Consider the following 22,999-nt stretch of genomic DNA (forward strand, 5'->3'; position numbering starts at 1 on the left):
TAAGTGTAGAACTACATCAGAGACCAGAGCAGGAAATCTGTGCCCAGTTACTGCCTTTTGTGCCAGCCCAGCTGAATGACTTTGAGCACACAGATATACTGAGTCACTGACCTGCCCTGTTCTAGGCTTTCATTCACAGTCACAGTTATCTGTGCTTGATCAGCACAGCCCACCCTCACCTCATGCAAGTCTTTAAATTAGAATAACATCAGGCTTCAAAACATAGTGTCTTGCTTATGAGTTTAAGGACCATGAGAGCATTTCAGGGTTGAGTTTTTCACCCAAGGGCATATTGCTTTATAGCTGGCAGCAGTGAAGACATAATGCCAGGGAGTCTTTCCACAGCAGTCACACAGTGCTGGCCAAGATTCATGCAGGTCAGACATCATGGGGAGTAAACAAGAGAAAACAAGAGTGTATATTGTAGTATTTTCAAAAATTTATGAAACGGGACAAATCTATTTATTTCTTTTCCAACAGAATGGGTATTATGGGCTGCTTACTGGGCTTGGCTGTGTTCCCTGCAACTGCAGTCAGTTTGGCTCAGTGTCCAAGGACTGCAATGACCAGGGGCAGTGTCACTGTGTGCCAGGAGTGGCTGGAGAGAAGTGTGATCGCTGTGCTCATGGCTTTTACGCATTCCAGGATGGTGGCTGCACACGTAAGCTCTAATCCACGATCCTGCCAGAGTTTGTCTGGAATTTCTTTCAGCAATATATTGTAGGTTGAACTCTGGCAAAGGTCACTTGTTGTGATGACAATACAGAAGAATCTGTAGGAAGGTCTACTAATACTTTGATTAAGCTAGGGAACAAAACATTTCTTTGCTTACTCTGTGGCTCCTTGTAAAAGGTGGTGACTATGAAATAACTCATAAAGAGTGCATGAGAGAAATATTACATCCTCAATGGCTCCTTTGTCTCTATTACAAAACCCTTCAGTCCTTCAAAGAGAATGAAACCTTTTTTTCTGTAGTTGGGAAAGTGAAGATCTATGCCTAAAGATTTTTAATTTTTTTTTTTTTCATTTAAATCTTAAATATGTGTTTCATACTTTGATATGAAGTCATTGGCTCTGTTTTCCCATCATCACCTGGACATATGCAATTTTTAGTCATGATAAGGAAGAAATTGTTCATCTAAAAGGAGAACATGCCATCAAAACCAAATTTTTCATGTTAATAAGATGACCTTTTCAATACTGTATAGCTAAAGGAATGCCTGCCTTTTCTCCAGTCAGACAAAACCACTTTTTTCATGCCTCAAACAGGACATTAAAATGAAATATGCAGTGAGATTGTGATAAGATTGTTTTGAAATTAATATTATTTGTCTGTACTAAGTATCAAAGATCCCTTGGGTACCTTTAACCATTTCATTATTGGAAAATACTTAAATGTTAAGAAAAAGATGATTAAAATCACTTCACTGAAATTCTGCTTTTTAACTGGAATTGTATTTTGTTTCTTAAATAGCCAAGTACATCCTGCAGTAGTGAGTTATTATAAAAATAATTATCCATCTCTATTATTCAATTCTTGAGTATTAATCCTTTCACCTGCTTGAAAACATTAGTTTATCTCCTGATGAGTTTTGTGTCCTCTGTAATAGAAAAGTTTTCCTCAAATGTACGCTACTCCAAAAGTAACTTTATTTTGTCTTGTTGATCCCCCTGTGAAAGTGCTGCTCTGCTTTCTGAAACACCAAATAGGCTAAGTCAATTAGCAATAATGGGCTTCTAGTAAAAAGATGAAATGTCACTGCGGTCATGATTTGTTTCTCAGTGATTAGAGATGGCAAGGAGTTCCTAGTGGAACAGACAAATGCACTGTATAAGAAAAGTAAGACTACTTCTGGTCTTGGAATTTCTTCTCTGTAGTAAAGTGTGGATAAAGTTAACATTTGGTCCTGTTTCTCTTGCAGCCTGTGACTGTGCCCATACTCAAAACAACTGTAATGCTGATTCTGGCCAATGCATTTGTCCCCCTCACACTCAGGGACAAAAGTGTGAACTCTGTGAAGAAAATTTCTGGGGACTCTCTCCTAAACTTGGTTGCAAGGTATGGTAGGCTGGGTGAAAAGCCGTGGCTTTTCAAAAAATTGTTAAAAGCAATTTGCCTTATACAAATGTCAGAAATGGACTCTTTTTTTGAGAACCATGATCTTTATTCTGTCTCAATGTTAATGCACCATGGTCACATTAAAACAAAAAACATCAAAACAACAGGTGGCACAATGTTTATTGAGCAACCTTCTAAGAGGGCTGTTTTTGAAAATACTATCAGAGTGCTTATTCTGGATAGGTGCATAGTTCATACAGAAATTTTGAGGTGTGTATTCTAACATTTAGGTGTTTAAATGGTGATACTAAACCAGATTTATAGCAGCACAGCAAGGGGCAACTGGTAACATAGTTTCTGTGCAAATCAGTAAGTGATAGTATTACGGATTTAAGAATAATATTGGAAGTGTCTTGAAAGTTACTGCAGGCATGTTTTCTGAAAATTTATAATTTAAATGGTATAATGTAGTTAATGTTTCATGGATGGAACATTGGTAGCTCCCATTATCTCAGCTTAATTCTTATGATTAAGCAATAAAGTGCCAAGTCAGTGCAGATCCAAGGAACAGCATCCATTTATGCCTTTAGGTTCATGCAGTAAATTCCTTTCAGGTATGGCATAGGTTCAAACTCTTTTATAAATGTTGAGATTTTAAAAAGCCTCAATTACATGAATGTAATGGATAACTTCAGTGGAGAAACCACAAATACAATCAACTTGACAAGGTCTGTCATTACATGTTGTAAGTATTTAAGTGTCAGCCAAATTGGTATCCTTTTTCTCTCTTTAATTTTTTAGAGTAAGGATGATAAAGTAGTCCTAATAAGTCTGCAGAGTTAACCATCTTAGTGATTTATAGTAACATAGTTGGCAACTGGTCTTTAAACCATGGCTTTTTTAGCTGTCAGCTTACTGTCATTCTTACCTAACATTCTGCAAATACAATGTGCTGGTCCTTCTGCATTTCTTTTGAGGTGTTCATTTCATAGGGTGATTCCGCAACACTTGCCAATGATCAGGTGCAATTAAATATGCAGTTGATTAGTTTTTCTAGGTTATTTATCATTCCTTTTTGTTGCAACATCACAGTAATGAATGTGAAATATTATAACATATTTTAGATCCCTTCTTGATACAACAAACAGTAACATGATCTCCAGATAATAGTCCCAACAGCGGGATATACCCTATGCTGAATAGTCAGATGTGGTAGTTTAAGATGAGGAGCATTGTCTTCTGGCAAATCCAGGAGAGACTCTTTGTGTGCTCTCTACATGGATAAAATGGGGGAGATGCTGAGAAGCCCAGACTGTCTGGTTTTGCAACACGGAATGCATATGTGGTTACTTCATCTGGCTCTGTTTCTAGAGGTTTTCTTGATATTTAGTATCCATTTCTGGGTGCAGTAGTGTAGCAGAGCTGTAGTCTTGTTTAGATTACAGTGCATTGTACCTTAGAGTCTTTATTTATCTTTGTCACAAGTAGCTAGAGATTGAACACATGTAAATTATTACTAACTTAGAGTTTGATGTTCAGAGCTGTGGACCTTTACTGATACTTGAGAGCTGAAGTTGTCAACCTGTGTGACCATAAAGTGTATTAAACTAGGTATTATAGTACCTGGTGCTGGAGTAAAAACTTGTATTAATACAAAGAGTGCCATGGGTAACCAGCAAAATTGTGAGGAATGCAAAAGGATAGACAGTAATTCTTCTGGAACTTGTGGGTCTTGGCATGCAGGACTTGGCAAGGTAAAGGCTTTTCATCTCACAGAGAGCTGATGAGCAAAATAACTCAGGGAAAATGCTCAGTAGATAGTGATAGATTGAATGTACTTTTTGCCTGTTCAATTAGAAATAACCACAGACCAAAACTGGATTTGTGAAGTAACCACAGATAAGAAATTAAGAGTGAAGGCTAATCCAAACTGCTTCAAAAAAGAATGACAAATAAAGTACACCCACTTTGCACGTTTGTAATACCAGGTTCATATTACTGATTGCATAATGAAGGATGCATTCTGCCAGGAAACAGTTTTCCTTCAGTACTGAGCTGCAACTGCATGTTGAGCTTCCCACCTTTGGGATGCAATGAGATTCTTGGTTCTTCATCAAATAGTAAAATTAGCTTGAGCATGATGCAGAAGCTATTAATGCTTCTTGAAATCTTAACAGAATGTTAGTTTTAAGATTTTCCTTTCTGTCATATTTATAAAATGATGATACAGATTTCTTTCATTCAGAATTTATACAACATTATTTTATTTACTTGCTGTACTCAATTACTAGTGCTGTAAATTAAGTATTTTGGATATATTTTTGTTTTCTGGAACAGATTCCTTCAACTCCTTTGGTTCCCAACCCATATTTGGGAACCAACAAAGCTTCTAACTTTTTGCCATCCACTGTTTATTGGAAATGCAGTTCTTTGCTAAAAAACAAACCAAACAACCTCATTTCTGTGTGGAATTTCTTCCCTTTTATTATTGTACAGTATTTGTTGACAAATACTAAGTTTTAAGGGTCATTTTTAAATTTACTGTGCTGTTTCTCCTGTAAGAAATTTTTTTAAAAGATCTGCTATTTATTAACCTTTCTTCTCTTCCACTAAGGCTTGCAACTGTAGCAGCGCTGGTTCAGCCAGTCTCCAGTGCGATGTGTTGACAGGCCAATGCCAGTGCAAAACTGAATTTGGAGGACGAGAGTGTTCCAGGTGTGCCTTGGGCTACAGGGACTACCCGGACTGTGTTGCCTGTGACTGTGATTTGAGTGGAACCAAAGCGGAGACGTGTAATGGCACCGAAGGAGTTTGTGGTTGTGAAGAAGAAACCGGTGTCTGCACCTGCAAGGTACTGAGTCATTCTGCCCCTTCTAGGAAAGCATTGGTCCTTTCTAGACATTGATTGCATTGAAATCAGGGAAGATACAGGGCTGAAAGGACTTCAAAAAGCAATCTCCATCATTTATGAGTACACCTAGATCATTGCTAAAGAATTTCCTGTGACAGATCTTACTATTAGTCAGGAAAAATTCAAAACCATTGAAGTTTTTCTGTTTGTACACATTTGGTTTTATTAGGCTGGGGAACAACGCATTAGTTCAGATGATGCAGCCTGCTTTTTTGAAAATTCAAATTATAATGGTAGGAAGAAACCAATAAATATGAATGGGAGAATCTCAGTGTTTTTTGAAATACCTTTATGTTGCGAGTTCGAATTAATTTCCTTTGCTGGAACCAAAGACAGTGCTTAAGAATAACTCAGATATATTGCTAATAGTGAACTCTGATATTCTTGTATATAGGGGAGGAAACATTAAAAACACATATATGGATTTTTCTGAAAAGATGGGAATCAGTTTTTGAAAGACTGAGTGATAGAAAACTTATTTCAAGACAACAAATTTATGCCTTCATAGTGTCTGTCCAATCTCTGGTTAAAGGTACCATTGGGCAGTGTCTGTAGTTTTGGGTGTTTCTTGAGGTTCAGCTCACCAATTGGGAATTGAGTGCAAAAATAGACACTTGGGAATAGATCCCTTGATTCCTATTCATACTGAGCAGTTTATTTGGCTTTTAGAGCTCATTTTCCAGATGCACGTTTGGGAGGAAATTCTGTCTTGAGTTGAAAGACATAGCTGCTAATTTTTGATAGACAGTCAAATATATGAGCTTAACTTAAATGTTCTGTGGTTGTTTGTGGGGAGTTTTGTGTGTGTGTTTTTTGTTTTTGTTTTTTTTTTAAGAAAGAAAGCAAAACAGCATTGGAAGATAAAGAAAAAAGTAATGTATTGCACAGTAAAACAGATTGCATACAATAATTGATATTCTGCTATGTAGTTTATGTAACAACTAAGATTTCTTCAAAAAATAATAATCTTTCATTTAGATAGAGAGGCATTATGAGTGTACTGTTACTTTTTTTTTTTTAATGTCCTCCAGGAAAATGTTTTTGGTCTACAATGCAGTGAGTGTAAACCTGGTACTTTTGGTCTGTCTGCTAACAATGCACTAGGATGTACTCCATGCTTCTGTTTTGGGTTGTCTGCATCTTGTTCAGAACTAGAAGACCATGTGAGAATCCCTGTAAGTAAAGCAATACAATCACACAGAGACAATTTGCTGTTATCCTCATGTTAGGTACCACGCTGGTGTGCACATTTAATGGACCAGGCTGAGTGTCCTGACTGGCTTATGGGGTCAGTGTCACAGGTCTGAACAGAAAAGAAAGCAAGTGGTAAATGGTCATACTCTTATTTCTGGAACCTTGTGTTTCTCTCTTCACTTCTTAAAAAAGTAAATATCAAGTGTGTTTTCCAGTTTTTTGGGTTGGGCATTTATTACTCTTAAGATGGACTATTGACTGTTTCAAAGCAGCTAAAATTGTTAACAGGATATTTGTTGAATGAATCTTTTGCTCTTTGTGTTGCAGATAACATTAACTCCAAATCAGACTATTCTGCACATAGTAGCTCAAAGTAACCTGACTGGAACAGTGGAAGGAGTATTTTCACAATTTCCTGATGTTTTATTGGATGCTGCCATAGTCAGAAAATACTTAAATACAGAAACATTTTACTGGAAGTTGCCAGAGCAGTTTCAGGGAGACCAGGTAAGACCGTTACATAATTGGAATGCTTTGTAGATAACCTTGTTGTCTGATAGACACTCCTTTACTTTAGAATAGTAACTTTATCTTCATAACATATTTCTATGTTAGTTCTATTCTTGTAGGTCATAATATTGTAATTATTCAGTGATAGAACTCACATATAGCAAGCACAAACAATATATTTACATTACCCTTTCCTACCAAGATTTTTCTTGATCCTGTAAATTGGTAACACCCATATTTAATTACTTCACAGATTCTGTGGGGGGGAAAAAATGATATATTTGGTGTCATTTTAGAAACATAAAAAAAATTTCAACCTTGATGCTAGAATCAGTATACAGATCATGGAATCTCTGTTGCTTACGATTTGAATGTAAATTGAGCGCACACCTTGAGAGGTTCTAGGTAAAGAAACTAAGACTGCTTTTTAGAAATATGTATTTAACCTTGATGGAAAAGCCACAGAGTTTAAGTCAATTTTCATGTTTTATTGCCAATTCTTCAATGGACTGGCAGTTTTCCAGTCTACAGATGATTTTAAGATATTTTCAACTTGTAGCTCAGACCTTAGAATAAATAACAGTAATAATTTTTAATCCAAACAGCTCATGGCCTATGGAGGGAAGCTGAGATATACTGTTGCCTTTTATGCTTTGGATGGCTTTGGAACTTCAAATTTTGAGCCACAGATTCTAATGAAAGGAGGTCACACCAGCAAGCTGGTCATCTATGTCGACATCCCTTCTCCAGAAAATGGAATAAGAACTGACAAGGAAGTAGAAATGAAGGAGGTAAGCCAAAACACAGCAGGAACACAGCATTACCTTGAAGTAAACATGAATGTTCCTGGTTTTAATAATAAATAAATAATAATAATAAATGTATTATCTTTCCCTAGGATTCTTGGAAGTATTTTAACTCTGTATCTGATGAGCCTGTCTTACGTTCTGACTTCATGTCTGTGCTCAGCAATGTTGAATACATCCTTATCAAGGCAGCTTATGGCCAAGGATTACAGCAAAGCAGGTAAAGCAACCTCTGACTGCATTTATTTATTGTATTGCATTTACTGTAATTTAATTTACAAATAGCCCCAACTGAGCTGTACAGTAAAGACTTACCTCAGAGAAATTTACAATTTCCTATTTATGACTTCTGCTCTTCCTCTGACAAATAAAAATTATGATTTTAATTGCAACAAAATCCCTTTTGAATTATCTTTTGTGAAGCACTAAATGACTCTGCTGTTTACTGTGATAGCAAAACACACAAAGGAGAACAGGCTGACGCACTGTTCTGCAGGACTGATGATATAGTTAAATAAGTTATATTTTCTAAAATATTCCTTTTCCATCTTATTTTTATGGATGTTGAATTTTCTGTTTCTTTTTTCAGTTGAAGCATATGGTCCTCTGAGTTCTTGGGTTTACATCAATCTAGATGTGTCCTGTAGCTTGAGAGACTCTGAGCAATGGCAATAAAACAGTCCTACCTAAGAATAGTAGCATTTTATTACCATTTTGTCCAGAACTGTTACTAATGTGAGGGAGGGGATAAGATATCATCATGTCATCTGTCAATCTGGAAACAAACAAGACAAGCAAAGGTGCATCCAATGAAAACCCAATGTCTCTATGTCTTCACAGCTCTGAAGAAGTCTGATTCTACCTCCAGATTCTGTGTTATTTTTGATTCACATGCCCTCAGTTTTGGACAGAGCTTTTTGTTAGCTCTGTCCAAAATTGTCGCGCAAGACAAATGTAGTTGTCTTATATTTCTGATAATGAAGAATTACATACACTTGCATGGTGGGTTTGGGAAGTTTTCCAGACTGAGAGGGGAGGGATCAGCTTTTATTACTTTTAACAATTTCTGATGTGTTTGGTTGTAGATTCTTTAATTCCATAAATAAGTAAAAAAATCTTCAGGTTTTGAGATGTTTGCATGGGACATTATGGAAGATTATGTATTGTAGCCCTGACCTTGAAGCCTGAAAATGTTTTTGGATCTTGTTTTCATGCCTCCTAAGATGTTCATACTCTCTTATGCATTTATCTTGTAGAATTGCAAATATCTCAATGGAAATTGCAGTCAGGTTTGAAGAAATGCATCTAGGCAGACCTCCAGCTCATCTTGTAGAGCAGTGTAGGTGTCCTGCTGGTTACACTGGATTGTCCTGCCAGGTACTGAACCCTTGAATCTTTTTTGTATGTCTAATAGTGTGAAGAAAAAAAAATTAAAATAAAACCCAAAAAACCCCACTTTATTGCTTTTTAAAATTGTTGTTGCCGTTGATAGCTGTGATAATTTCTTTAAAATTTTATTTTACTCCTCTTACAACTAGAGCTGTGCTCCAGGATACTACAGGGGAAGGCATACAGAACTCAATGTAAGAGAGCCTCACACTCTGCTAGCACCTTGTGTGCCATGTCAGTGCAACAACCACAGTGAAACCTGTGATCCTGACACTGGGAAGTGCTTGGTATGTACATCTTACACATTCTTCTATTGATTTCACTTGAGTGAAATAGCAGTGACCTGTCCAAGGAGTTTTTAGGAGAAGTATACAGCTGTACTACTTGGATAAAATGTGATTTTTTTTTTCCCCCCTACAACTCTGAAAAATGGCAAATCTGATTAGTTTCCCTTATGGTCCATTCAGTAAAATTAGGAAGATTTGGGGGCATTAACATACTCAAAATCATTAATTATTTTAGTTTTAATTTTAATTTTAATATTATTTCTATATTGGTTGAATTTGTCTGTTTTTCTGTGAGACTTTTTGGGCTTCTGGACAAGGTCTGCTTAGGCACACAAAAAAAAAAAATAAATAAAGGATGCAGTAAGCCATACTGCACCACAGACTTAAATCAAAGATAAATTCTTTCTCAGGAAGAGAATCCTCTGGGCAGCTTTAAATGAGGCATTTTTTTTTTTTTAAGCACAGAGACTACAGTATTGTAGGAATATGCCTCAGCTAAGTTGATTTGCTCACTTTTCTCATTTTATCCCAAAGGTTGCAAAGAGGGGTCACATATGACTAACACATTTCCTCTCTCTTATGGTCTGACAGGCTATGGACAGCAAATTCTCAGCTAACCAAATAAGACATATTAAATCCATTCCCTGGCATTGCTTAGTATTTTTTTTCCAATTATTTTCCCCCAGCAGCTTTATTTTTCCAGTGGTGACTGGGTTAGTTCAAAGTCAACTTCTGCTGAATTCATTCTTGAAGTTAGTTTTTAAGTGAGTTTCCTTAGTCCTTCAGGCATTTCTAAGCCATTCTTTTGCTTTCGGGTTTGTACAAAAGTATGTATCTCATGAGTAAGAACTAAAGTTCTCACTTTTGCAAGGCTAAGATGCATAGGTCTTTCACAGAGGTGAATATTCATCATTCTTCCTCTTAGTTTCTTGTTGAGGGTTAGCAAGTCATCTGTGTTTTGGGATTACTGCTCAGACATTTCCAGCTGAGTGGTGTAGGCAAGAGAGTTGTTTTTCACCTGACTGCTGCTCCCATAAAATAGGAGGTTGCATTGCTACTGTTTACCTCACCAACCAACCTAAAATACTCACCAGCAGGTATATGAAATACAGAATAAGAAAAAAGAAAGGTTAAAAGAAAAAAAAGTGGGGGGGGAGCAGAAAAATATTTTTGTTCACTTGGGAGACTAGTCAGTTAAATTGTTTATAATACCAATTTAGTGTTTTAATATTAACAGCACTGGTTATTGATAAGTGCTCTTGACAAATAAAATGCAGTGTCTGCTAATCCTAACTTCGGATAGTCCTCAGCATTTGCTGAAATACTGAAACAGAAAAGCTAGGTATTCTGTTTAATTTGTCCTTTTTGTTTGTTTGTTTCTTTTGTTTGGATTTTTTGTTTTGGGGTTTTTTTAGGATTTCTTGTTTTGTACTGTGATGTCCTGACCTGAATTGATTAATAGTAGCAAAAATACATAGACTTTATGGAAATTTAAAAAAGAAATTAGGTCAGCCTGCCTGAAGGGGCATTCACATAAGAGAAAATATGCTGGCATTCTGCTTGCATAAAAAGTTTTTTCACTCAGAGAATTTTGACCAGGGAGTAGTGACATGCAGAGATCATTGTTGGAATCTGTACACATGTATTGATAAAGTAGATAAAGTTATTCCTGTTGTTTCTTGTTGTTTTAAACCATCTGAATTTTTTGTCTCAGAACTGCAGAGATAACACAGTTGGTGATTACTGCAGTGCTTGTGCCCCAGGCTACTATGGGAAAGTAACTGGATCTGCCAGTGACTGCTCTCCTTGTGCCTGTCCCAGAGCCAACCCTATCAGGTAACCAGGACTTACTAAATCCAGTGCACATTTTACCATTCCCATTTCTTGTGTTGTTTGTCCAACCTCCTACTCCTTCTGCTCCTCCTACACTATGGCAGTAGGGGTTGGTTACTGTTAGATGTTCTTAATTTTTATACATTTGAATGCTGCCTATTCTTATTTAGTAAATGGAGCTTGCATTCTGAGCTGTATTAGTATGAAACTAAACTGAACTGTATGAAATTTTAAAATAAAATATTAGGTGATAGATGAGTAATTTTTTTCTCTAAGACTATAACAGACACATAGACTGTTTTATTGATAGTTGACTAAGTTCCTGTGACATTGTTTAGTATCAAATGTGAGTCTCCTTCTTCATTCAGAGAACACTACTTTTGTATTTACAAAGATTCAAGCCATCCCCACTCAATTCAGGAACTTTTCATGAGATCAGTCCATGGGGAAGAACAAACACTCTTTTGTCTGAAATTTATACATCTGCTTGTTTGGTAGAGGAACAGTTAACATTGTATTTTGAAAGACAAAATGCTGAACAGGCTGGTTTTTTTCAGAAGCTTAAGAAGCATATTTGTTGTTTGCTTTTGTATAATTGAGTCAGAATGAGAGTCTAGCAATTCTGGTGTCTTCATGCCAGCCTCAATTAAATACATGCATTAGCCATATCATAGAGCATCCATTTTACATTGTCTTACCTTTTCAAAGGAAGGCCATAATGGGCTCTAGCATGTTCTGCAGTAATGGAGCTGCATTGGGCAACCAAACTTAACTAATTTAAAGTACAAATTCAAGAGAAATGCAATCAGATTAAACAGAAGGTTGCTTACAGTATTTAACTCGTGGCTGAGGGTGTTATCTGTCTTTGTATGGTATTATATGATAGCAGGTATTTGTTTATCCTTCCCCTAGTTTTAGTCCCACTTGTGTCCTGAAAGGTGCTCATGATTACCACTGTGATGCCTGTCTCCCAGGATATGAAGGACAGTACTGTGAAAGGTGAGTTACACATGATGTTCCAATTTATTCCCAACTCCCCAGAACAGTTTGGTTAATATGAGCCATATGTGCACTCAGATTATTCAGTGTTCATAAATAAGTGTATGAATGAGCGCTCAAGGACTTGGAGTGATTTGCTAGTTTCTGTTGAACTATTCATAACAACCCCAAGCTGTCAGTACATGTAGCATCTGATGTCATGATGAATACTCCATGATGTTCAGTGTGCCATTCCTCCCTGTAGGTGCTCCCCTGGCTACTACGGTGCCCCCCAGCTCCCTGGTGGCAGCTGCCGTGTGTGCCAGTGCAATCCGGGCGGTTCCGTTCATGGGAATTGCGACAGTGCCACCGGGCAGTGCCTCTGCAAGCCGGGGGTGACGGGACAGCTCTGCCAGGAGTGTGAGCCCAGGCACCTTCTGCTGGAGGACGAGTGTGTCTGTAGGTGCTTTTTAAATTGCTTGCTTTCCCAAGGGGCTGTGGTCTGCTCCAGTGGTATTTATGTGCACGTGGTTATTCCTTGGATGGGTTTATATGATGTCAGGCCCTGTTCTTTCTGTGAAGGAAAGAAACTCTAACAACTTATTATTTCTGTAAAACAGAGAGGTCTGGAGAAGGTGTTCTCTGGAGGTCTCATCCAACCTCAGTCATTCTGTGAACGCAGAGGAAACTACAATAGAGATCATAACATCAGCCAAGCAGTTAATCCTTAAACTGCCTTAAACAAGTTTAAGGAAAGATAATTTCAAGAATTTTGCTGACCATATAATATCTTATTTATTGAAAAATCCTGAATTCCTATGTCATTGACCCTTTGGATGTGAGGTTCCTGTAATAATGCTTTTGGTATTGTGCCAGGTTTATAGGCATTCTCCACCAATAATAAGTCATATTCCCCCAATAATTACTCTTATAATTCCTTATGGGAGTGTAAGTAGCAGAAAGGCACATCTAGTACAGCAATCTGCTTCTGTGATGAATCAGGATTTAGAACTCTGGTTTTATTTTGTATAAATAAAAAAAAAATCTGAGAAATAAATGGAATTACAGGACTGTAGGCTTGAATTTCCTGTCTGCCATACCTGTTTGACTGAGTGGCTTCAACATGGATTTATTGCAAAAAAGCTAAATAGGCTCAATAAGCTTATAATGCAGCAAGCAGCTCAATAGCTAGCAGGACCAATAGGGCTCTAATGTGTGCTAACCTAAGGAGAATGTGTTTGGAATAAGTTCACTCTTGGGCAAGAAGGGAAAGGCAAGACTACAAATCTGTACATTCAGAGTTATTATACTTCATCACTTCTAACTCAGAAGATGAAGGCACATATTGTCTAAATCAAAAGTGCAGTATTTTTTGCCTTCATTTTAATAATAATACTGCTTCCTTAAATTTTTTATTTAGTTTGTGATGACAACTGCACAGGAGTTTTATTAAACAGTTTGGACAATCTCGATGAGGCCATGCTTTCAGTGAACCTCACTGGCATTGACCGTGTGCCCTATGGGATATTGTCAGAGTTGGAGAATGCAACACAACATCTGAAGGTAAATGAACACATCAACAGCAGAAATATTCAGTCACTTTTAAAGCAAAACTTGCAGCCACCTACAGGTGCTAGTAATTTGATAGAAGACCTCCTGAAGTTCATAGCTTGACTATGTGTAAGTGATTAAGGCCAGATTAAGACCATTATGTTTGCTGTGGAAATATACAGGCAGCCAAATAAGGTATAAGTTTCTTTTCATCTGTTGCACTGGCATTTAAATAAATGGATTGATATATTTTTCAATCACCAATTGAATTTCTGAATGTGCTGTATGTATGTGCTTTGTGTAGATTATGTGCCTTCTTAAGTCTGGCTAGCAAGGGGATTAACTTTCAGTGGTGAAATAGAAACAGCAGGCCAGGTCTTCTCCCTTTTTGGTCCCTTTGCTAAAGAGCTGCCAAGGCATAGATTTAGGGGGTGTTTCCCTGGAGTTCCCTGGGTCCTTCCCTGGATTGATGTACTGCTTTTCCTTTGCAAGGGTGCTTGGAGTGCAGCAGTTTGCTTTCTTTTTGGCTGTGTGGCAGTCCAAGTGCTTTACTCAATCCTTCATCTCAGGACACTAAAGTCAGGTAGAATGTTTCAGTGTTGGACACTTTCAGACTGCTTGGGGCTAACTTCCCTTCAGCTCCTCCCCCCCTTAAACAAAGCATGAAATACCACTTTTTGCAACTGCAGAAGGTCGTTTATTGTTGCTGAGAAATAGGTTCATGTGGCCTCTGCACAAAAACAGAGATAAACAGGAACCTCCCTTTTTCATGACTACTAAAAATAAGCACAATTCTTGGTGTCTTCTCAGTAATAGTCAAGCAGAAAAGCTCTGAGTTGGAAACAAAGCTATCTTCTTTGTATTTCACCGTATCAGAGGAAAATCAAAATAATGTGAGTCTTTTTGCACTGTCAAATTCAGCAAATTAAAATATTGAATTATAATTTCTTCTGTTTAAGATATAAGGCAGATTGAGTTGCAATCAGTGTACTTCTAAATGTTAATAGTTACAATAATTGATGGCAAACTTTATTAAATTACATGTTTATGCTTCAGCAGAGGTACTCTTATCCTTTAATTTTAGTTGCTAACCTTTCAGTTTGAAAGCTTCGGTTATGCTTCCCTTCCCATATATCCTAAGCATAAATGTACTGAACTATTGTAATACTTCAAGGATTCACTTGCTTTCTATAATTAGTTTGTGTTTGTTTGCTCCTGCATCATCATCTTTTACTTGGAAACATTATTCATATGTAGTTTTTATTGAGCACTATATTGCAAAGAAAAGTCAAATCTTAGGTAAAAATAAGGGCAGTTTAAGTTTCTATTTACTTCTTAAGTAAGTTTAGCTTTCCTAACTGTAGTAAGTTTGTAGTAAGTTCACCTTAAGTAGTTAAGTAAGCTTCTACTTCTTACTTTTTAAGTTTTAGTATATACATTTTTTCAATATTAAAATTAAATCAAAGCCAGATGTCACTGTATTAGAAGTGGGGTGCTTAAAGTGATATAAAACTTCTTGTGACTCATGAAATTTCATTTATTTGGGCCATGGTGTTTTTTAAACAACTGAATTGTGGGGGTAAGTTGATAGTCTTGAAATTTTTCTCTGTTTAGAAGAAGGTATTCTCCTTTTTCTGGACATTTAAAGATTATGTTGCCTTTTACCTTGTACCAAAGAAACCATGGCAGGAGGCCAGAAAATCCCCAAGGTTATTTCTGTGAATTACAGATCTTCCCTGAAGGGCTGTCCCCTCACTGTGTTGCCTCTGCCTCATGCTGGCAGCTCAGGAACTTTACTTCCTCTGTTTTGTACCTTTCTGTGGGTCCTTTGGTAATGACAGCATTATCAAATCAGATTGTCCATTGGAAGACTTCAGTAGTTCTGTTTTTCTAGTTAAAGCCTCCTGCTTTACTCCTCCTGAGTAACTTTGTTGCTGTCCTGTCCTGCTTTTTTAAACTAGGCTTTTAAAGAAATCTGCTGGGCTTTAAGGCTCAAGAGCTTTAGCTTTCTCTTTCACTTGTTTTTCATGCTGAGGAAAAGACTTTGAAATTTCCATTTGACACAAGGCTGGATACTCTTGTGTATTACTTTTTAAAAAATTTGGATTTTACTTACGTGTGTGTGTGTGTATATATATATGTAACTTATTATTGTATTTACAATGATTGGCTCTAAAACATCTAAAATCTAAAAATAACCTTTGCTAGACTTGCTCTCCCTGTAAGAGATGCCCTAAGTGTCTTTGCATCTTCAGAGAAGTGGTATTCTGTTGCAGGCCTTGACTGTATCAAATATAATAGACTTGGGTACAATGAACCTATTTATTGCTGTATGGAGCAGGTTTGAGGTGACCTTGAAAGCAAATGCAGCCTATTATTCTTTCTCATTGACAAAGGGACCCACAGGACTGCTGATCTCCAGGGTCATCTTCACAGATACACCCTAGTGCAGCTGTTCTGATAGGACCGGCTGCTGAAATGATAGCAGCTGTAGGACTGGATGAAATATTTAATTTGAAGGGCCTTGGAACTCCTCAAAATAGTTTATTTGGGCAGCTCAGACTGTGGAGAAATTGAGAATCAGGAATGCAGAACTGCTGCTTCCTTCCTTTTTACTCAATTAAAAATACAAGCTGGCTGGATTCTTGCTTATTTAAAGAAATGGTACACTGTGTTGCATGAACTGTATGTATGTAATTGCTTTGTCATCTGGTGTGCTTTGAAAATCAGTCCTTTCAAACATATAAATAATCTAAATAGTGTGCATAATTATTTTCTTCCCAACTTTTCTGGACCCACAACAAAGTCTTCAAATTACAATGAGCTATCACTTCTCATTTCTTATAGAGGTCTATAATTCCTAGAGAAGACCCAACTTACTCGTTAGATACAGCAAAAGAAAATCTTTTGAATTTATCAGGTGGAATTGATTACCTGCATGAAGAGGTAGGTGCTGGCTTCTTTATTCTTAGCCTATCTGGAGAAATCATTTGAGATTTCATAGCATAATAGTGTAATGCTAGAAACTTGTTCAGAAATCATCTAAAATCTGTAGAGCTCATTGAAAGAATTCAGTCCGTACTGTAGTCTTCCTGAAAAGGGGAGTTAATTGCTTTGTAGAAATCTTCTGCAAATGATAGTGGTTTATGATATTGTCCAGGAGATTTACATGGTTTCTGTTAAAGTTAAAAGTTTTTTAGTACTGTTTTCATTTAATTTCCTAAAACTGGAGAGAGTGATTTATTTTCTTCTCATCGGTTTTCGTATGTGGAACTAATTAAAAGTTCTGTCATAGCTGAATGTTCACCAAAAAGTCCTTGATACCCATAGTATTATGTTTAAAATGGTCTCAGGAGAAATAAATCTGCTGAAGTCTCACAGGAAAGATAGATAACATCTGTATTCTTTATCCAGTCTTAACAGAAGAATAATTGTAGGTAGGAAATAGACCATAGTACTTCAGCCATTAGATCTCATTTGCTTACCAAATGTTCTTATAATTTTCTGGCCATGTATAGACAATCTAACCAGGTGCTTCACTGAATGCTATTATTGTATTGCATTAATATTGATGTATCCAGAACTGTGATTTTCTTAACAAACATTAGTTGTAGCTAAAAAAATTCTATAATATTTACTTAGTTAAAGAAATAGCTTTGCTAATTATCAGCTTACTGATTATGGAAATAATTGATAACTCTGATCTGAGAGTCTGGAACTTTAAACACAATTAAGGCATCTGCAAGGATGAAAGCATCAGAGATTCGAAAGCAGTTAGGTTTACTTTACCAAAAAGCATTGTTTTCTTAAACTAAAATATTCTCAGTATTAAGAAAATAAGCGTAAAACCATAGTCAAGAGTCAGGAATTAATCTTTGGTACAATGGAGTTTTAGGAGAACTGTGAAATATCTCTGATTTTATTCTAGACAACTAGATTTTTGAAAAAAGCTCAGCAACTTGACACAATGACTCAGAAAACCAGGAATAAAAGTCAAGAACTGACTGGCTTTATTGACACAGTGCATACAACCATCAAAGGTATCTTGTTTTTAAGATATTTCCATTTCTTTATAAAATTTAGTAAGGGTATGTCCTTTGAAACTCCTAAAGTCCTATCTACATGGAAAATGCTATAGTTTGCACCGGGGATTCAAATATGTTCCTTTTTTTAAATGGTTTGACTAAATTGTTTATTCTCCTCCTCAGTACTTGCTGAAGTTGCTTTGTCATTAAATGAAACACTGGGCCTGGATCTCCCACTGTCAAATGCTACATCTCAGAGCCTGCAGGATGATATTTCTGCCCTTTTGGATGCATTGCGCAAGAAGGATTTTGCTCAGCAGCACCATAATGCTACCACAGTCCTAAAGTAAGGCTGTTGCACCAAAAACTTTATTTCACATATGTCTCTGCCATGCAACACTGCTTTTTTGAGGAGATATCTGGAGAAACATTTTGCCATAATAAGTGGCAGTATGATAGTTAGCCCAGGTGGAGCTATGTGAACTTTGCTTTGAAGTTACATGATTTGGTAGTACTTGGTCATCCCATGTGATACAAATCAATAATAAAGTCTTTTAGAAGTCTGTAAAATCAATAGTAAGGGCTGTTAACTTGGATGTGATACAAAATTCCCTTGCAATAAGTCAAAAGACTCACTGATTTCAGATTCTTTCAGATCTGACCCTAATACACATCTCTGTGTTGGTTTTGGCTGAAAACTGTCTCAGTCAATTGCAAGCCCAGGACACGTCAGGCCTGCGTGAGGACATGACAATTGATTGTCACTGGAATATGTAACACAAAGATCTGCAAATAAAAGCATTTTTTTGAGCATTCTGAGCCATTACTTAGGATTGTATTCTGTTGTCTTGATTTGTCCCCAGTTGAAGGCTATTTTGAAATGGCTTTTATAGTCACTATTAGTGCTTATTGCCAGACTTGGCAAGATAAAAAAATTACTGTTCCAAAAGTCAGCAAATCTTTTGTTCCACTTTCAGAAATTCTAACTAATGCTATATCACACCAAAACATTAGGAATGTTAACATTGGCTTCAGGGACCAGGATTTAGACCAGAGTAGAATATTTCTGAAAATTTGACTTTTTTTTTTTTATAAAGTGCTTTGGATTAAGCAGGATAGAGTGTTTGTGTTGGTAGCATGTCTCATTTTGTTCAGCAGACACTTCTGCTGAATATAGAACTGTATAGAAACTATACAGACATGAAAATGGACCAGAAATGTACCATTTATTCTTATTAGGAACTTCAAATATGTCTCCAAATGTGTTGTTCCATAGTAACAACATGTTCTGACTTTCAACATCAACAGCTTTTGAGCTGTTATAGAAGGTGTTTGAAAATTAACTTTTTCAATTATAGTCTCTGTTGAAATTTCTGAAAGCTCTCTGATAAGGGCCCTTGACAGATCGAAGCTGAGAGCTAATAAGTTCTATAAGGTTGTTTGCTCTGCAGAATTTTTTAAGAAATGCAGCTGTAAATTCAAAAATTATTTAAATAAGCAGCTTGCTAGTCTGTTTTTTAGAGAGTAGATGTTTTTTAGAGAGTAGATGTTTTTTAGAGAGTAGATTGCCACATGAGTCACAGTGGACTGAGTTTGTGATAATGTACTTTAGGCAGCATCTGTAACTGAGGTCTCCACACATTTGCCATGAAAGGCAAAGGCCCCAGACAATTTGGAATATAATGTTTTTACTCTATGCTGAAACAGAAGCCATTATTGACTTGTAAAATACTTTAGATCTTGTAATTTTTTAAGGCTGTGGCTTCTGATTGAAGGGACTCTGAATTTTTTGTTTTAGGAAATACATGCAAATGCACATCTGCTATTCAGTAAGAAAGATGGGAATGCATTTTGCTGTGTATAACTGTGAAATAAAGTAGGTTTCTTTCACTTTGGCTAAAGATCTATGTTATATGCACTCAGATTAACAAGGACAAACATTTATGCAAAAATACCATTTCAGGAGTTGCCATGTTCAGTATATGTGCTGAAATGAAGAGAAACGAAGGAATAAACTTCCAGGATAATTATAATTTCTGTTCCTTCAGTTCTGGAAAGTGTTCAAATGAAGATGCAAATATTCCCAAATAGAATGGCTGAAGCACTTAACAGCTGACAGATTTTGGAGAATTTAATATTTGCCTGATAATCTCTGTTGCTGATTAAAAATATAACTGCAGAGATTGTTCATATCAGTGTTCATTTTAATGAGACTCTTTATTTTTATTTGATATTTAAACTTTTCTGGACTCTTGCATATATGTCTTTCAGTTCTGGTTACTTGTTTCTTTCCAATGTCAATCCCTGTAAATGATGTTTTGGTCCTACATTCAAAATATAAATCACTACAATTAGGATATAGAGTATTCCCAGAGGAAAGTTTCACTGAGATTTTGATGTGGACAGGTATGTCCCAAATCAAGTCCAAACAAAAGCGATTCATACTCACCCCTTTTCCCTCTGGTCCTTACAAGCAAAGTTTATGAACTGTATTACTGTCCTCTCCCCAGGCAGTCGTAATTTTGTGTGGTAAGATGAATAACTAAACCACCATGTATGCTATTCTAGAAAGAAATGGAAGACTTTAGCAGGAAGATGCATATAAATTAATTTCACATGACACCATTTTCTCCTTAAGAAATCCATGCCTAAGTTCCTCCTTTGCTGATTCTTTAAGCTCTGATTCCTCTCCTTTTTCAGAGCTGCAGAAAAGTTGTTGACCCAGGTTCAGAAAGAGTATCTCAAACCCCAGCAGGAAGTTGCTGAACTGATAATGAATGCCAGCCAATTCTTATCAAAGCAGAACAGCAGACTGCAGGATGCCCAGGACCTGGTGAACGAGGCGCTCGCTAACATCAATGAGACCCATCGCTTGTTTCCTCTCATCTCCAGCAACCTGGCAGAGTTAAATGTAAGATTGGACAGTCGGTGTTGCTGCATAAGAAATACCAAATATGTGATTGTGTTTAAAAAGCTGATATTTTACATTTTTAAGCATATTTAAATGTTTTAATATATACGATACCTTAAAAATTTAAAGGAAACCAGACCCCTGTTTGAAAACCACAATATTATCTTATGTGAATTCATCAGTATAGCTGGCTTATCAGCCTGCTGTAAAACACTTGATTTATGCTATAGGACAAAAAGCTAAAAATAAAGGAAGATGAAGAAGTCTCGACCATGCTCATTAAAGAAGGGGAGGTCCTACTGAGTGATGCTGCTGCTCTTACCCAAGATGTAGAGAACTCTACATTTGTAAGTCCTAAAGTTTTAACATCCTCTTAGAGACTCTTAAGTTTATTTTGCTAGTGAAACAAAAACCAAAAAAAAAAGAGAAACATTTTTTTTGCAGAATGTGGAAGTCCACCAGGATGGGTTGGTCCTGTGGAACGCCAAACTGCGACATCATGTGGATGAGCTGGTGATGCAGATGTCTGTGAGAGGAGTGCTTGACTTGGTATACAGAGCTGAGGAACATGCCACCCACTTCCAAAGACTTGCAGATGCACTAGAGAGGTGATCAACTCAAGAATTACAAAATTATGAGGTTTACATTAGTGTCAGATTTAATACGTAGAGGCCTAACTCACTAAACTCATTCCCTGCCCATGTTTTGAAAACAGAAAATTTTGGTTGGAGTAACATTAAGCAATTCTTGACCTCATCACTGCTAGATAAATTCAATAAAGCAAAATTTAATTTCAGAGATTTCAGATGCTTATAATTTCCTCCTAGAACCTGCGTCTGTACTTAGCTTTGAGTTTCAGATAGGGGCTTGTTTCTGTTCTGTTTAGGCAATATAATTTGTTTGTTCTAAGGGTCTTTATAAATTGAAAAAATTAACATAGGCAAAAGGGAACAAATTAGGAGAAAAAAAATAGAGATGGAATGGAAAAAAGCAGAACAGCAACTAACAAAATAGAGAAAAGTCCTGTAATTGAAAACCTTTTAACTTGGTCTTTCAGTTCAAAATAATGAATTGAAAGCCCCTTATGCAACCTTGGGCAAGGTGTGCTCATTTTCTTCAGAATGCATCATGTATTCTGGAAAGATGTGCATGTTGTAATTGAAGATATGGAACTCAGTGCTTGATTGAAAACAGGATTGCTTGTTAATTGTCTCTTCAGTGACCTTTCCAGAGTAAGAAATGTGACTCTGAACACAACTGCTGCTATCTACACTCACTCCAGTGTTAAAAGTGTGATTGAAAGAACAGAAAGTTTGGCAGATGATGCATCTAGAGTTGTGAATGGCCCCTTGGATTTAGTAAGTACCAATATTAGTACTTTAATTTATGTCTTCTCCTTTCTCATTTAGGAATATTTGTTCTAATTGTTTCTGCATTTGCTGAAAACTTGAGTCTTCTTGATGGAGGCATGTCCTTGATGGCAGCCTGTTGTTTTTGTTTCACCAGCTAGTATGTACTGTATCCTGAATCACTACTCCAAGGCAGTAATGACACCACATCTCAAGTTCTGCTTACCTTGCTTTTCTCTCTGCCGCAGTACCATTTTCCTTTTGTTTTGTTTGCTTTTTAATGTCTAATGCATGTTTAGCTGGACTGGACTTGATTCTGTGAGGATTTATATCAGACATTTGACATGTATTCCTGTAGAACTTAAATTACCAAACCTTTAGTGCTCCCTTCCACCTGTGGAATTATGCAATGATCTCCTTATTTTACCTATCCCTCTTCCATTTCTCTCTGAGTATTTCCAACCACAGCTACTTTGCTTAGTAGAGGACATTTCATAACAAATGTATGTTTGTGTCTCATCTACCATCCCTCTGCCTTCAAAGATTATCTGATTGTTACTGAAACAGTAGGTTAGAAAGACCAGACCAGTTCCCAATCTGATCTTAACAGTTTCCTATAATTCTATTTCCTCCCTCATACCTCTTTGTCACTCACGTTATACCTGCACAAGCAAACATATGAGAATGCATTTTTACATGACAGGGATCAAAATAATTGACATTGTTTTGTGAGCTTGTATATTTTTATATAGCACTCTGTCTTATTAAAGCTGTCTACAGCATGAATCCTTCAAGGTGTTTTTCCAGTTTTTTTCAGTAGGAGAAAGGTAAAAGAATGCCTCTAAGACTGTGATTTTGAAATATCTCACTTTAAATTGCTCAGGGCTGGAAATTTTGAATTAGGTCTGGAATTAGAATTTCTTAAAGACAACACAATCACTAGCAGTATTGAAACTAAAATTTTGTAGGTTTTGTTTCATAGTCATCTTTTTTTTATTATTAAACACAAAGCCACTCAATGTCACATTCTTGAATAAAGGATAACAACATGTATTATTTCTAATGGATGCTTAATAAGGTAATGAATAGAATATCTCATAAATAACAAGAATATTCAATAACTTTATGTAGGTGTCTGCAAATACTTAAATGTTTTCAGTTGAATTACTGTTTTGCATATGTGGCAACTTAATGTT

At 36.5% G+C, this 22,999-nt stretch overlaps 1 protein-coding gene across 1 annotated transcript in view; it reads left to right on the top strand.

Annotated features, from left to right (window-relative positions):
* Positions 1-22,999, top strand: part of LAMA1 (laminin subunit alpha 1) — a 98,996-nt gene that overhangs the window by 52,371 nt on the left and 23,626 nt on the right. Inside the window, exons 21-40 of the mRNA XM_071417399.1 lie at positions 481-661; positions 1,923-2,059; positions 4,674-4,910; positions 6,002-6,145; positions 6,492-6,671; positions 7,280-7,465; positions 7,573-7,700; positions 8,737-8,857; positions 9,019-9,156; positions 10,871-10,992; positions 11,902-11,988; positions 12,233-12,426; positions 13,388-13,530; positions 16,366-16,464; positions 17,447-17,558; positions 17,727-17,889; positions 20,244-20,454; positions 20,685-20,801; positions 20,899-21,062; positions 21,674-21,812. Coding sequence (XP_071273500.1) covers positions 481-661; positions 1,923-2,059; positions 4,674-4,910; positions 6,002-6,145; positions 6,492-6,671; positions 7,280-7,465; positions 7,573-7,700; positions 8,737-8,857; positions 9,019-9,156; positions 10,871-10,992; positions 11,902-11,988; positions 12,233-12,426; positions 13,388-13,530; positions 16,366-16,464; positions 17,447-17,558; positions 17,727-17,889; positions 20,244-20,454; positions 20,685-20,801; positions 20,899-21,062; positions 21,674-21,812 — 3,003 coding nt within the window. The remainder of the gene's footprint in view (positions 1-480; positions 662-1,922; positions 2,060-4,673; positions 4,911-6,001; positions 6,146-6,491; positions 6,672-7,279; positions 7,466-7,572; positions 7,701-8,736; positions 8,858-9,018; positions 9,157-10,870; positions 10,993-11,901; positions 11,989-12,232; positions 12,427-13,387; positions 13,531-16,365; positions 16,465-17,446; positions 17,559-17,726; positions 17,890-20,243; positions 20,455-20,684; positions 20,802-20,898; positions 21,063-21,673; positions 21,813-22,999) is intronic.

The sequence above is a fragment of the Agelaius tricolor genome, unplaced genomic scaffold (assembly GCF_023055355.1).
Source record: "Agelaius tricolor isolate 1412-34295 unplaced genomic scaffold, bAgeTri1.0.p SCAF_2, whole genome shotgun sequence".
NCBI classification, from domain to species: Eukaryota; Metazoa; Chordata; class Aves; order Passeriformes; family Icteridae; genus Agelaius; species Agelaius tricolor.